This window comes from Chlamydotis macqueenii, chromosome 3 (genome assembly GCF_036417535.1).
Source record: "Chlamydotis macqueenii isolate bChlMac1 chromosome 3, bChlMac1.mat, whole genome shotgun sequence".
NCBI classification, from domain to species: domain Eukaryota; kingdom Metazoa; phylum Chordata; class Aves; order Otidiformes; family Otididae; genus Chlamydotis; species Chlamydotis macqueenii.
The window spans coordinates 57,703,009-57,717,875 of NC_141558.1; the positions used below are offsets into that span (position 1 = coordinate 57,703,009).

A 14,867-nucleotide genomic window follows, 5' to 3' on the forward strand; every position below is an offset into this window, starting at 1 on the left:
ACAGTGCCTTTTTGTTTCAGGTGATGTCAGCGGTAGAGGAAATGGAAGCCAAATAATAATATGATTCAGTAGAGGAAAAATATGTAGACATAGAGGTGAGGGCTTGGCAGAAAGGTGTGGGAAAAGTGGGAAGCAGAGCAGGGAAACAGACACCTAAGATGGTGGGATATTGTGGGGTGTTTTGTTTTGATTTGTTGGGGATTTTTTTTCCCCTCTTCTCTTTTAACATGATAGCAGTTCACTATCCAGATCTGAGCAGGGAATGTTTCTGTCTAACTTGCTGCCTTTTCCTCGGGGATATAAGTCTGATCAGATGCCTAAAAACCTTTTCATGGATATGCACCCCAGCTACTGCAGCTGGCTAAAGGAGGGAATAGGGCTGGGATAATGTCTCTCCCTAGAAGGCTGCTGAAGCCTCTGGGAAGTGCTGGTATCTCAGAGTGCGTGGAGGGTGTCCCAAAACAGGGATCCGGCCCCTGTGGTGCCGGAGTTCACCCACACTTGACAGGAGCTGAGAAAGACTTTTTATTTAGAAGTAATAATTGTAATGTGAACGCTATTCAGTTCACTTAGAGAGCTGTGAGAAAAGCCAGAAAGGTGCTTGTGGAGACATGATTAAATCATCCTATACACAACTCTGCACATAACAGAATTGCTGAAAGTTATTAAAATGTTAGTCCACAAAGTAGAAATGGAAAAAAAATTGTTCATATAAACTGATCTGTCTTTCTCCTTCCTCCTCTAGCAGTCCAAGCAGGACTTCCATATTCTTGAGGTCTCTGTGTCTCTCCAGAATCACTTAAGTGATACTTATTGTAGTCTATCTCTGTCAAGATAGTTGGTATCAGACCTAATTCACTGATAAGGGAACTACCCCAGGAGGCCTTGTTTGCTTAATTTCTTATCAGTACTCTGATTAGGTTACTCCAAGTAATAACTATTTGCCCTGGAATTTATTGCATTTCGGATTCTTGTAAGGTACCTTCAGGTTTTCACTCCCTGGTCGTGGTGCTTGGCTAGACTGTAGTAATAGAGTTTTATTTCTTCTAACAAACTTGTCATAGAGATGTAGGACTGGAATGTCCTAAAACAGCAGTGATGTACTCAGCAACATGGAAAAATGTGACTAGTAACTTACACTTTTAAGGAAACCCTCATTATGCCATTGCAAAAATAATTTTTTTTTCATACCTTAAAATCTGCATTTGGTTTTCCTTCCTTCATCTCAAAAAGGAGATAGTAGGAGAAGAAAAACTAACGAGGACGGCCTGTGTGATCAGAGAAACAGAAGAGAGTCTAAAATGTGCTAGTATTAGTCAAACTGAAAAAGTGAAGTAACTAAGAGATTATATTGGAAATCTGTAACGTCATTAATGGTATGCAGAAAGTGAATAGGGAATATTTATTTGTTCACCCTTAAAATCACATGAATTGGGATGGTTAGTGAAATTAATCAAGTATAAAGTACAAGAAAGGAAGCACTACTTCATGTAGCACATCATGGTGCCGTGGGGTTCATTGGCACAGGACCAGTGTGGAGGTCTTGAAGCAACTGGGCAGTTCAGTGGATGTTGGTCCTCTACCCTGAGAAATCCATAATTTCTAGAAGCCAAGGGGACTAGTCAAGGGAAAGATTTCTCTGTTTACCTGCCACCTAAGTGTTTGGTAAGACAGAGATTAATGAGTAAAATAGACTTTGATCCAATTATGCCATTGCCTCTGTTCTCTCAGGCTACTGAGTTTGTTTACCTGGTGTGGGAAGTGGTCAGTCCTTTGGCCTCTTGTTTATTTCAGCATTCCTGCTAGCGTTACAAGACATCAGCCTGACTGATAGCTTGGGAACTGCTCTGCAGGTTCAGCTGTCACTGCCAGCACTGTGAAACCTCAGACTGGTTTTGACTGGCAGCAGGTTAGTCCGTAACATTGGTGTTGATGGTGTTGACTTGCAGTGGCGCGCTGTATGCCACTGTGAGCAGCCCGGGATTCTGTTGATGCCTCTTGACCTATTCGATCTACTTACACAGCTATTTACATAGCTGCAGAGGTGTAATTCTCCTATCATGTGTCGAAGTCTTTTGGATGGTAAACTGACTGACCTCTTTGTCATGCTCCTTCTAGAGTTGCTTTCCAGATTATTCCTAGGTCACTCTTTTTTGTAAGATTTCCTGTAGCATTGCAAAATGAAATATTAACAGTCTGCTAGGAAACTGAGTTAGGTGTAAATCTATCAATAAAGGCAGAAAAATTTTCGTTCTAGACTTATCCATTTTCAATAGGTTTGTGTTTTCTTGCCTATTCTTACTTGGCATTCATCTTCCAATTGCTCATTAATTTTCCTATGTTTACATACTTCTTATTTTACACGTTTCCTGAAATTACGGAGAGATTCAGTCCACCCACTTGGCCCTTTTAAAAAAAAAAAAGCAGTGTGATGAAATTTGGATTAGTACCTAGTCAGTTCTCATGGTTGTACGATCCCATCTTCAGTGTATGTGCAGTGCCAGAAGATTTGAGAGGCAGAATTGTGAGTCACTGCATCACTAAGCAAATGTCCAAGTTCAGAAAGTAGCCAGTGGCTTTTATTTTAAAGCTTGAGGAGAGGTGCAGCTCTTCCATCTAGTTCTGTCTGAAAGAAATGTGGACATCACACCTGCATGTGCTCTGGATGCCTTTGGGACTACTACTAGAGCTAGCTGCCTTCAGATCATGTCAGAAAACATTTGACTTCTTGAAGGAGAAGTGAAAGAGGATAAGGGAACTGGAGAAATAGTATATTGTGGTGTTTTGCCTGCTTTGCCATGCTCTCCACCCCCTCCACTGTAACCATTCATGCAGAGCAAAATTTGTGACTTTCGCTTTGCTATGTGTACATTAAGTGGGGTTAACAGTACTTGTCAGATTTAATGGATTCACTGGATTTTTTTTTTTCCTTTGGTCTGAATTTTTTAATTTATGATTTTAAAGCTTTATATGCACATTAAAAACATAGACTAGTTAAGACTTTCCACTATTCAAAGTGATACAGCGTGGTTTGTAATTGCCAAAGCCTGCCAAGTAATTATGCTCAGTGTAAGAATGATGTCCAGAACCCCTTGTTGGTAGGATTAAAAAAAAAAAAAAAAAAGAAAAAGGTATCCAAACAAAAAGTGTCAGATTTTGGTTTCAGGAGATAGGTAGATTCACAGACTGACTGCTTCTTTTGGTGTGTAGCTAAACAGGCTATACAATATATATTCTTGCGTGTAGATGTGAAAAAAAAAAAAAGCAAACTGACTAACGGTTTTACTAACCTTTATTGGCAAAAGAAGAACTCTGTTATATGTAGTCTAAACTCAGCTTGACTTTTGAACTTTTATTTTATCTTTTATCTTTTTATCTTTTATTTGTACCATTTTGGATTTTCAGCTACGTGTGAATATGTAGCTCACTCTTCTGTATTGCACCATGGTTGTGTTGAAGACTTTACTAAACAAACAGAGCCACAGTCCTGTTAGCCAAGAACTGGAGCGTGTTGTATGTCTCTTGCAACACAATATTTTGGGTTATAACTTTTCTCTGGATAGTATTTTTTTATCTTCAAACTTATGCAGTCAATGCAATTAGGAGGACCTGGAAAATACAGTGTATTTTACAGAGGTGAGAGAAAGGAATATCCTCTCCCAGGTGGGAAACTGTAGAGGAGAAAGTTATCTTTACTGCTCGAGCATTTTGTGGTCTTGTGCCACATTGGCATAGTGGTTGCTGTTATGGTCAGCTCTCAGTCACCATCCCACCTTCCAAAGGCAAAGCTTTGCAATGAAAATGTTTGGCTAATACCAAACATCATAAGCTCTGCAGAGAAACTGCTTTTACTGCATGTTGTTATTCCTCCTATCCACACAGAGGCTTAAAATTTTTCACATTCAGCAGGTACAAAATCTCTCCCTTTCATTCTGTACATTTCTCTGGGCTACTTTATTTGCCCCCCACCCCAAAGTTTTACTGATGCACATCTGGTTAATATGAAATAACTGTTCTTAACTGTTTCCTATTTTGTGTGCTCTATCAGAGCAAGAGTTAATATATCTGAAAACTTGTCTACTTTTTCCAGCTAGACCAAATGATTTACTAAAAGATGAAGTCTACCCATAAACCTTTCTTGTGTCTGTCCGGCGATAGGTTGCAGGCGGTTTAGGTAGCTTGCTTGCGTGGGTGTGATACATAGTTCCAGTTATCCTGGAGCAGCTGAGGTAGTATCTCCTGAGTAGCACAAAATAGCGTAAACTCACTCATTGTTTAGTTGAGGGAGTTTCTTCGGGCAGGATTATGTCCATATTGGCAGTTGTATGTAAATAATGGATTGAGGAAACATTGACTATTTGCTACTTCTCTGTCTGTCATATTGGCATTGTGTTTCTGATGGCTTAATACTGTGCTCTGCTAATGTTGTCTTCACCCACTTTTCCATCCTTCTCCATAGACTGCTTTGACTTTGATCAGAGGAAGATGTTGTGACGATGGTGGAAATACAAATGATCAGAAAAACCAAGCAGAAGTGCTAATTTTGAAAGCTTTACTGTGGCTCTCCAGTCTCGGAGATTAAATGTCTGAGATCACTGAGTGACGCTCTGTTCCATAATGCTATCTGGGAAAAGCCAACATCGTCCTGATCTTCCTCTTCCTACCTCTGTCCTTCATGCCACATGTACAAGCCACACTTACTTAAATTCTGTGTGTTTAGTCCCTGCATGCTTTCTGCCTTTATTACATTGTGGGGGAAAAACATCTCTGCTATCTCTTATATTGCTAACTGTGGCACTTCTCATGAGTGCGTCATCCCTGGCAGGGAGTGGGTGGGATACACCTGCAGTAGCGCCTGGATGTGTGTTCAGCGGCGTGCACCAGGCTGGGCTCTTGTGAGTCGCTGTTGACTGAAGGAGGTCTGACCATGTAACTTCTGGAAGATGCTGAGGCAGCCCTCAGCATTAATCTCGCTGTGGAAATGGGCTGGCAGAAGGGTCAGGTGCAACGCACTTCTGAGCCCCTCCTTTTTTTTTGTGTACATTACAGTGGGGCAGGCAAGTCCTCACCCTTCTTTTTACTATCTGCCTCTTGCTCGTTGGAAATAGCAAAGGTTGCAGCAAAGCCTGAACGCGAGCCAGAAGCCCTGCGCAGCCATTTCCCGTCCTTTCCTCCTTGACCTCCTTCCAGAGCTGCTGGCTTGGGCTACGGGAACGATCTCCCCAGGAGGACAGTGTCTGGTCCTGGCTACTGGCTTTGCCAGGCCTGGCCCTGTCTTGCCTTCTCAACTCTCCCCATCTCGGCCCGGCTGCAGCACCCTGACGGAGGCAGCAGGACCTTTCCAAGTGGCCAGGGGCGAGCAGGCTGGGCAAGCAAGACAGCCATGCACAGCCTCTCTGCACCCCGGCCCCGCTCCTGGAGCTGGGGCTGCATGCAGCCCTTGTCCCCGCCAGGTATGCGAGTCGGGGCTCGGGGTGCGGAGGGTGAGCCCTCGGAGCTGGTGTTGTTTTCAGGGAGCTGGGGTTGGCTGAGCAGCAGGTGTCTTCCCTGATCCGCAGCTTTGCCTACCCTGTGTTGTGGTAAGAACTGGAAATAGCTACCCTGGTCACGCTCCTGAGAGCTCACGTGTGCCTTTCAGGTTTTGGAAGGCTTTCTGCAGGAACAGTGAGTTTTGCGTACTGTAGCTGATGGAAAAGGTTTTCTGAACAAGCTTTATGCTTTCTGATACTTGACTGTATAGTGTGTGCATGCACATTTTGCAGGATTCTTAGCATACTTTTGCCTTCAGAGTTTAACGTAGTATTTAATTATGATGTACTGGTGGCAAAGTGGTGATTAATCAGTATTTGTTACGATTGTACTGATGATATCAGCACATACATTCATCTGCTGGTTTCTGCCTCAGCCTTGATAGCAGCTCATCACTCAAAGTACTTGTATCCAACAGCTGAATTGTATAGGGATCACGGAGAAAAACATGGGAGCAGTTCTGTGTTGATGTGTCATGTATATGTTACTCTTGCAGAGTTCCTGGATGATTACTAAACCTGCTGTTCTTTATCTTTTACTTGCCTTGTAATGCAATTTTAAGGCCTAATAGGTATTTTTGATGTGTTCCTCTTGTTGCGGTTGAGAGCTGCAATTTGCACATGCCGTAGATCTCTTTCAAAACATGTTGATAGGCAAACATCTTGAAAGTCATTGACTTGAATCTTTTTTTTTTTTTCTCTTTAGATGACAATCAAAACAAAAGCAATGAAAAGAAAGAGAAAAAAATGGTTTCTCAGAAACCCCATGGTACCATAGAATATACTGTAAGTGTTGGTGTGTGCTTTATTCATGTCCTGCTTTTTGAAAGTAGAGTTGTTGAGGTGAGAGGGAGCCAGTGGCACAAAACTGAAAGCACTGAGTACTGTCTGCAGTTTGTACCTATCTCAGTAGGGATTGCTCCAAATACCACTACATGGGAAGAGCTAGGCTCATGTCTGAACCACTGTTCAGCCCAGGTCCTCTGCCTCTTCTCACAGCTGCCAGTCCCATTTTTACTTTCGCACCATGGCTCTTAAGTAGAGTCATCGGTTTTGTTATTCTGAAAAATATTTCCATTCCACAGCGTTGCTTAGGTCATCAAGTGGTTGGCCTGTGCTTGGTCCTGAGATACTGTGAGACCTCTTGAAGTTGGAGCAGAGTGGCAGTGTGCAGCTGCAGTGGCTCAGAGGACTAGCTCTGCCCAGAAAGTCTCTATGTGAGCCAGCCAGGTCCCTGAACCCCATCCTTCATCACACAGAGCGAGTGTCCCAGCTGGGAACAGCGCAAATGCCTGACATGCTGTGACTGCTGAAGGTGTAATGAACTTTCCAGTGTGTGTCCTTTCCTCACTTGCAAGACCAGTTCCAAGTAAGGTGGTGCTGCTTTAAAGTTTTATGAGAAAAGGACAGTGATATCTGTAACACCTCTCCATTTTAGTGTATAGTATGAGAGATTTTTTTTTAATTGATACTGACTTACCACATAAGCTATTAAACAGAGAGTCTGTTGAGATCATCAAATCTATTCCCTGCAAACAGTCTGTTAGATGTTTTTAGTTCAGCTGGTGTGCTGAATGTGTTCACTGTGGTATCTTAAGCTTCAACTCTTTCTTCAGGCTGGAAATCGGGACACCATAAACAGCATAGCATTAAAGTTTAATATCACACCAAACAAGCTTGTGGAGCTCAATAAGCTTTTCACACAGACGATTGTACCAGGCCAGGTAAATCTTTTATGTTTTTTTTATACCTGAAACTTGATTATTTGCAGTGTATTTAAAAGCCTTTTACTACTTTCACATATCTTTTAGGTACTTGTATACAAGGATAATGGACAGTAATTTAAATCCCTCAAAGGGAAACTTACTAGATCATTACCTGTAGTTGGGGGGGTGGGGGGGATTTGTAATTGCCATATCTGACTTCTGTTATTTATTTACTGTCACTAAAGCTTACAGATTACTCTGAAGCTCAAGAGGGTGATATAGCTGTTGCAAGAGAGTCTAATTCTTGGGAAGCCTAAATAAATACTACATATAATACATTAAAGAATTAGAGTTAGATACAGAATTGAAAGTACTCTTTGCCATTAAATTGGAGATAAGTCAGTTTCCTGTAAGATGATAAATAAATGGAGATAGGCTATTTCTAGGGGAGTCAAGTAATGGAAATGAAAATGTGAAGGCTCATACCTGGTTCCTGAAGAGCAGATCTCTGCTTCTGCTTCATGGACATGAAGAGATTGAAGTGTTGTGATTTGCAGATGGGGAAACTGAGGCACAAAGAGAGAGCCTGAGAATACTCAGCAGACAACAAAAGCTGAGATAAGCAAAGTGGTTTTATTTTTGTGAATATTTTTAGTTTCAAACTAAACTATGAACATTTTTTAACTTTAGAAGTGTGTTTCTTTGATCAGTGTTTTTATTTGGGGTGGAGGTCCAAAGCTGTACTGCAATTTAGTACTACTTTACTAAAAATCTGTACACTTGTATTAGTGTAGTACATGATGCTAAACGTAGTACATGATTAAATGTAGTACATGATGCTAAAGTCCTGGTTCACAGAAAGATTTTTTTTTTCTTAAATTTGGAGGTACAAGTATCTGGTTTTGGAAACAGATAACCTATAGTGTAATGTTATAAACTTCTAACACTAAAAACCCCCGATCTTCAGCAATGGCCTTCTCTTGGACCAGAGTTTGCTCTTACAAGTTAATGACTGTTAATAGTAATTTTACAGTTATTTGTTTTGTAGTTGTGATAGTTGTTTGACAGCCTCGGATTGTAACTTTGGGGGGAAAAAAAGGAGGTTCTTTGTCTGTGGAGAACGTTTTATTTTCTTGCCTGTGGTGCAAAACAAAATGCAGAGCTAGATCCTCTAATTAATTAGACCTGCATGTGCCCCACCATCATCACCTGTGAAGAAGGATTCTAGAATAAGCAGTTGTTAAGGAGTGCATTGCAATCATGAGTGATCAATATTGGATTGTCTTTCTAGTAGAACATACAATTTACAGTGAATAATTTTTGAAGCTTATGTCTTACTGTTTTGACATATGTGTTTGTATTTAGATTCTTTTTGTGCCAGAAACAAGTGCTATGAGGCTGTCTTCTTTCAGTTCTGGTGCTCCTGTTTCTCCTTCGTCATCAGATGCTGAATATGATAAACTCCCTGTAAGTCAAACATTGGTTCACTGGTGTTAAACTCATAAGATAATTCCTAATTCTGAAGCTGAGATTCAAAGCTGTGTAAATAACCATTTTTTGAGGTTACAGTTCAGACTTTGTGTTTAGTGTATTGAGTAACACTAATTTTAATTTGCTGTACTACAAAATTTACCATCTCTTTAAAATATTCCAAATTTAAGGGAATTTTGTCTGAGCTTAGAAATCCAGTACAAGTTCAGTTTGGCCCAGAGTCTGTCAGAGCAATTGAAAATGGTGTATAGTTTTTAAGGACTAGAAGGTTAAATACGAAGAATTTAGTGTTTTACCCTGGAGATTTCTGTGCTGCTCTGCAGTCTAGAGCCTTGATTGGGATCCTTCAGCACGGAGGCTACTAGTTTAGTCTGAGCAGTCAGTTTATTTCTAGTTAAGCGTATTATGGTGGTACCCGTATATAGACTTGTCTTACATAGACAAGACTGTTGGATTTAATTTTTGTGAAGGGCTTTGGCGTAGCTGATCTTTCATTTTCCTTAGAAGGGTGATTGGCCATGATAGTTTTAAATAGCAGTTTTGGGGAGTTTAGCTGTCCGCCTGCTGATGTTAAAGCAATTAGACATTTCAAATCCATAACTAATGAAGAGGTAAGTGGAGACAAGCCTGGAGTGAGTAACTGTGTTTAACCTTAGACTTACGCCTCTGTGCCACCTGCATGGGGAATCACACTGGGGCACTGTGTGCAGAGGTCTTCAGTATAGATGAGGTGGCAGGACTGGCTATTTTTAATGAGAGTACCTCATTGAAATTCGGTGAGCTGAGTTGCTTTGGCATTTTTTAATTTCTTGCCTGTTATTTGTATGAAGGCTTTTAGTAAAGTTACAAGGTTTTTCTTCCATACAGGATACTGCAGGAAGTGTACATACATACATGACTACCACTTTCCTTCCTTAAGCAAAAGGAAACTAGTTGTTTGAACCTGGCCTTTTAGTTGCCCAAAATCTGAAAGTCTGTTATTCTGATCCTGTTGGTCTGCACTGAACTTTTTATTTTTTAAGGATGCTGATTTGGCAAGAAAGGCCTTCAAACCAGTTGAGAGAGTCCTGTCCTCTACTTCAGAAGAGGATGAGCCTGTGGTTGTCAAATTTTTGAAAATGAATTGTCGTTACTTCACAGATGGTAAGGTAGGTGGAACCTGGCTTTTGGGCATTGTTTGTGATTCTTTAAAAGCAAAATCTGTTTGGATAAGTGAGAGATGACTCCTGAGGAAGTCAAATGTGCTCCACATTTTGTAAAGAATGTAAGTGTTATGATGGCTTTATCTATCATTGCTGTGTTTATTGGTACCATGGTAATATGCTGTATCATTTTGTTCTTTCACTTATTTAATCTGTTATGATAATTGCTTTATGAAAGAATAGCTCTTCTACCCATCTTCATTCTCTTACCATGTTCTTACCAGAATTATCCGTTTAAGAATGTGTTGCTAGATACACAGAGAAAACTGCACTTTAGAGTTATGATCTGTCAGGATTAGTTGTCCAGTTCCATCGAATTGTGCAACAGCTTTATAAAACACATGCCTATCTGTTGCATTTATAACTTTAAGCTAAATTTTAACTATTTCCAAAGCAGTGTTTCCAAATATGTGCATGTTGCTTCTGCACTTGCTAGTGCAAATGCAAAATTATGCAAATACTGATAAAAAGGTAACTATTGCATGATGCAACCTTTTCTTTCTTTTTCTTGCAAGCATTCTTGTAACATATGTGTTCTTACTGGGACTGCAACCTTAAATTTTACAGCGGCTGTTTTAGAAGCAAAGGCACAAAGCTTGGGCAGTATTTTAACCCTCCTTTCTTCTCGAGGCTGCAAGACAATGTCTACTTTGATGTATCTACTCTTGTTGACTCTGGTTTCAGTTAGATGTTTCCATGTTTGGGTTTTCAAGTCCTCTGAAATTTATGACACTGGAGGTGCTAGCCATTGTAGTTTAAAACATATTTTTCCCTTAGTCCTGACTTTTGTAAGATGGATATGTTTACACCTAGTTTTTTGGCTTCTTTTCCCATTGAGGCGATGTAGACTGTATTTAACCACTCTGCAATTTTTCAGTCTCCTATTTTGTAGAAAGTAATAGAGGGCTACTTCATGTCTCGCATATAAATTAGGGCAATACTGTTGCTTTGTTATGTGATGCTTGCTAGGTGCAGAGGATACAGATTGCCAGTTTTATGGCTGCAGGACTGAAAAAGTAATTTGCAGTCAGAACAATCAACAGTGGAACAGCTTCTTTGCCAGTGTAGCTAAAATCCCTTGTTGCCTTGCTTCCTGCAGTGTCTCAGCAGGAAGTACAGCCTGCTGATGTATTGCTCTTCTGGCTAAATAGAGTTACATACCAGTGAGAGAAACCTTTGCACTTGATTTTGATTCTTTCATCCAAAGACAAACCAGGCATCTGTATGTGAGTCATACAGGGGAAGCAAATGGGAAATACATACAGACTTTGCCTTACAAAGGAGCAGGCACACATGTACGCACTTGCCAGTGCCAAGCCATCAGCTTGGCATCTGCCAGATTTTAACAAAAACAAACAAAGTTTCTGGTCCTTTACCTGCCTATTTGCTAGCCTTCCTTGGCTTGCTTTGCAGATGACCTTGGATAATTAATAGTATCTATAGTGTAGGTCATTTCTATTGATCTGTGGCTCCTGTTTGTCAGATGTCATGATTTATGCACAGCTTCTGAGCTGGTCTGGTGAATTTTGTAGATCATCTGGAAGAAAGGGTGCAGGAGCAAGACATTGGAAATCCTTTTTAAACTTTGAAAAATGGTCAGTTGCCATGGGTTCAATGCTGAATAATGGCTGATGCGGCCTTTTACCCAATCCATGGCTTGAGCATGTTTTGAAGAATTAAATGTGTCTTCTACAGCTGTGCAAAATATGGTTGGTTCAGTGGTAGAAGTTACTTCTAGATCAGGGAGAAGCTCTTTCATGTCAGGTCGCTGTATATAGAAGCATTTTGCATGCACCTCTGGGAGAGTAGATCAAGGGGAACTGTGATGTAGGTTAGCATAATAACCTTGACATTTCCATGAGTAAGACTGCCTTCGGGTGTGCTGGTTGCATATAAACTCATGTATTGTATGAAGGTGGCTGCATCTAGAATAACATAGTACTTATTTTTTTTTTTTAAATCCACTAAGCTGGTTTGTCTGAGATTGATTAACAATCTGCAATTTTAGCTTGTAGCTGCAAGCACTGGAAGTTGAATAGTTCAGATGGTTTTCTTTATCACCCAGGAACTTGGGTGTCACTTAGCAATCTTTTTCTTTACTCTCCTTACAATGTCTGACTTGATGCAATTGGAAGCCAAAATGTTTTGTTAGCAAACATTGTGTGACAGGATATAAAGAGGCAGGAGAGAGGTTTTTCTTTTTAGGATATTAGCCTGAAATCCAAAACCAAGTGATAAGTGAATTAATTACATGTGTGAATTAATTAAATGTGCTAACTCTTCCTTCTCCTATTTTAGGGTGTAGTTGGGGGAGTCATGATAGTAACTCCGAACAATATCATGTTTGACCCACATAAGTCTGATCCTCTGGTAATTGAGAATGGCTGTGAAGAATACGGGCTCATCTGCCCCATGGAGGAGGTTGTCTCAATAGCTCTCTACAATGACATCTCGCACATGAAGATTAAAGACGCGTTGCCATCGTAAGGACTGTTCTTCCCTGAATTTATGTTTACAGATTTTTCAGTAAGGGTCTTGGAAAAGGATGGGGTGGGAGGGAAACAGTTTTAATGCAGAACAAAACAAATCAGAGAAGGAAAATGCCAGCAAAGGAATGATTCACTTGTGGTGTTCTTGTGCTTTCTTTTTAGAATGCTTTAGTGGCAGTAAAGAGAAATAGGTCATGAATACAAGAACCAAAGTGCAAAGCAGACCTGTAAAAACCAGTAATTAAAAGCATTGGTGGCATGCCATGGTTGGCTCTTACACTGACTTGTCTCTGGGGTTATTGTAGTGGAAGTGAAGGGAGTTAGATTTGGACAATTTGTTGTATTACCAGGACTGGTCTAAGAGGAGTATTTAAAACTTTTGAAGATAACAGCACCTTAACTGCCATCTTCAGTACTTACAGAAATACCAATCTGTGTAATACTTCAGAACCAGAAATGCATTGATAGTTTGTGTTTGTAATATATAATAGACTTTCTGGGTGGGCTACTTATGCATAGTCTAGGCACTGCTTATGTATTTGTTCTAGGCAAGATTTTCTCCTTATAGGCAACACCTGTTTGATCAGTGAATTTCATCTACTTCCCTCAATTTTCTCATTTCAATAAAAACTTTCCAGATATTTGTGTTACGCTCATTAGTAGAGTGTCTGGTAACTCCTTATGGATTTTAAGTGATGAGAAACTTGTATTCTTATTCACCTCATACTTCTTAGCAGCTCAAGTTGTATGCTGTTAAGCTTGTAAGAATTTTCCGTTTTGAAGTGTTTTGTGATTGTCCTGCTTTAAAAACAAATCTCTGGAGAAGTCTGCATTCAAACAGTACATTTGGGTAACAGAGAAAAATAAAAGGGAAAAACCCCAACTCTGTTGCCTGTTGCTGTTTTGCAGTAAACACGTTCAAACAGGGCATGGCTTATTTCCAATTTGCTTTCTTCTCAGAAGTCCATTTGTACTGACTAGGGAAGTATGGATGGTTGTAGAGCTTGACTCATTGTCAGGTGTGGGAAATAACAATATTAATGTGATATGAATGAAATTCCAGGTAAATACGTGATTTTTTGGTTACTGAACTTCTGATAACTTGCACATTGTTATTGCATGTGTAACATTTCTTCACCCATGTGACATATTCTGCCAAGTGGTTTACTTATTTTATTTCAGTATTATCTGTACCACATTTTTTCTCCGTTTTCTTTAAAAGTCACTTATTTCCACTGATGTATGTTTATTTTTGAAAAAATAATTTTTCGTTGAATTTCAGAGCTTAAGTTAAGTTGGCATATTTTTTTTTCTTTTCCATTTTTTTCTGTTTCCATTTTGCTTTTAACGTCCTATGTACATCCATCATTTTCCCTGACAGTGACATACCAAAGGATCTTTGTCCTCTGTACAGGCCAGGAGAATGGGAAGACCTATCCTCTGAGAAAGATATCAATCCTTTCAGCAAATTCAAATCCCTTAGCAAGGAAAAGAGGCAGCAGAATGGGGATCCATCCATTGCTCAGGATGCCAAACAGATAAAGCCTTCAGATAAGGAAAAATCTGCTGATTTTGAAATTCTTCAGTCATCTGAGAGTACAGGCTCAATCAAGTCAAAATCACTGGAATTTCCCAACAACATCACTGCCACTGAACATTTGGAAAAGTTTGCTGCAGATCCATGTGCTAAGGAGCCTTCTGGGGAAAAAAATGCTTCAGATGTCAAAACCAAAGAAAAATCCCTTTTGGGAGAAGGAGAGGATGACTTTGTTGAGCTGGAAAAGACATCATCTCGTATGGATAGAGGGTTGGACAGGAAAATCTCAGTAATGGAAGGCTTGCTGGCTGAACCCAGGGAGTTGGGGAGAACTAAGCAGCAGGTAACAAAACCCACTACAGAAGTCCAGGAGCACTTGACAGTTGATTCCTTGGAAAAAAAGGACAGTCTTGAACCTAAAACTGACTTAGACTTAGAGCTGTGTGAAAAGCAAGATGTTATTCCAGAAGTAAACAAATGTGTCAGTTCCCCGACAGGTAAGGTGGAGACTGCATTGGACACTAAGAAAGAGCTAGAGAAAGATAAACTTATTGAATTTTACCTCAATAAAGATGGGAATGGGTCTCAGTCATCTGAAGACTTACACAAGGCTGAAATCCAGAAAGGTGAAAACGATAAAGCAATTGGCATAGACCTTACACTTAGCTGTTCTAAGTCCCAAGCTAATGAAGTCCATACGGTTAAAAGTATGGAGCTTGATTCCTGCTGTGTTGAAAGGAAAACAGCCTCATTAGAAATCAGCTCAGCAGCAGCAGAGGAAAAGGATCTGAAAGAGTCTGTGGACTCTTCATTAGTACCAGCTATAGACAAGACCTGTCAAGAAACACAGTTAGACAATCAATCAGAAATCAGACTGTGGCTGCTGCAGAAAATTCAAGTGCCAATTGAAGGTA

At 40.2% G+C, this 14,867-nt stretch overlaps 1 protein-coding gene across 4 annotated transcripts in view; it reads left to right on the forward strand.

Moving 5' to 3' along the window:
- NCOA7 (nuclear receptor coactivator 7) overlaps window positions 1-14,867 on the forward strand; it is a 97,078-nt gene that overhangs the window by 64,028 nt on the left and 18,183 nt on the right. For 2 of the 4 annotated variants that reach the window (XM_086744261.1, XM_086744260.1), the window contains exons 4-9: window positions 6,235-6,314; window positions 7,145-7,252; window positions 8,600-8,701; window positions 9,748-9,873; window positions 12,226-12,410; window positions 13,798-14,864. In XM_086744261.1, coding sequence (XP_086600387.1) covers window positions 6,235-6,314; window positions 7,145-7,252; window positions 8,600-8,701; window positions 9,748-9,873; window positions 12,226-12,410; window positions 13,798-14,864 — 1,668 coding nt within the window. The remainder of the gene's footprint in view (window positions 1-6,234; window positions 6,315-7,144; window positions 7,253-8,599; window positions 8,702-9,747; window positions 9,874-12,225; window positions 12,411-13,797; window positions 14,865-14,867) is intronic. The other 2 variants (XM_086744263.1, XM_086744262.1) reach the window with 2 other exon arrangements.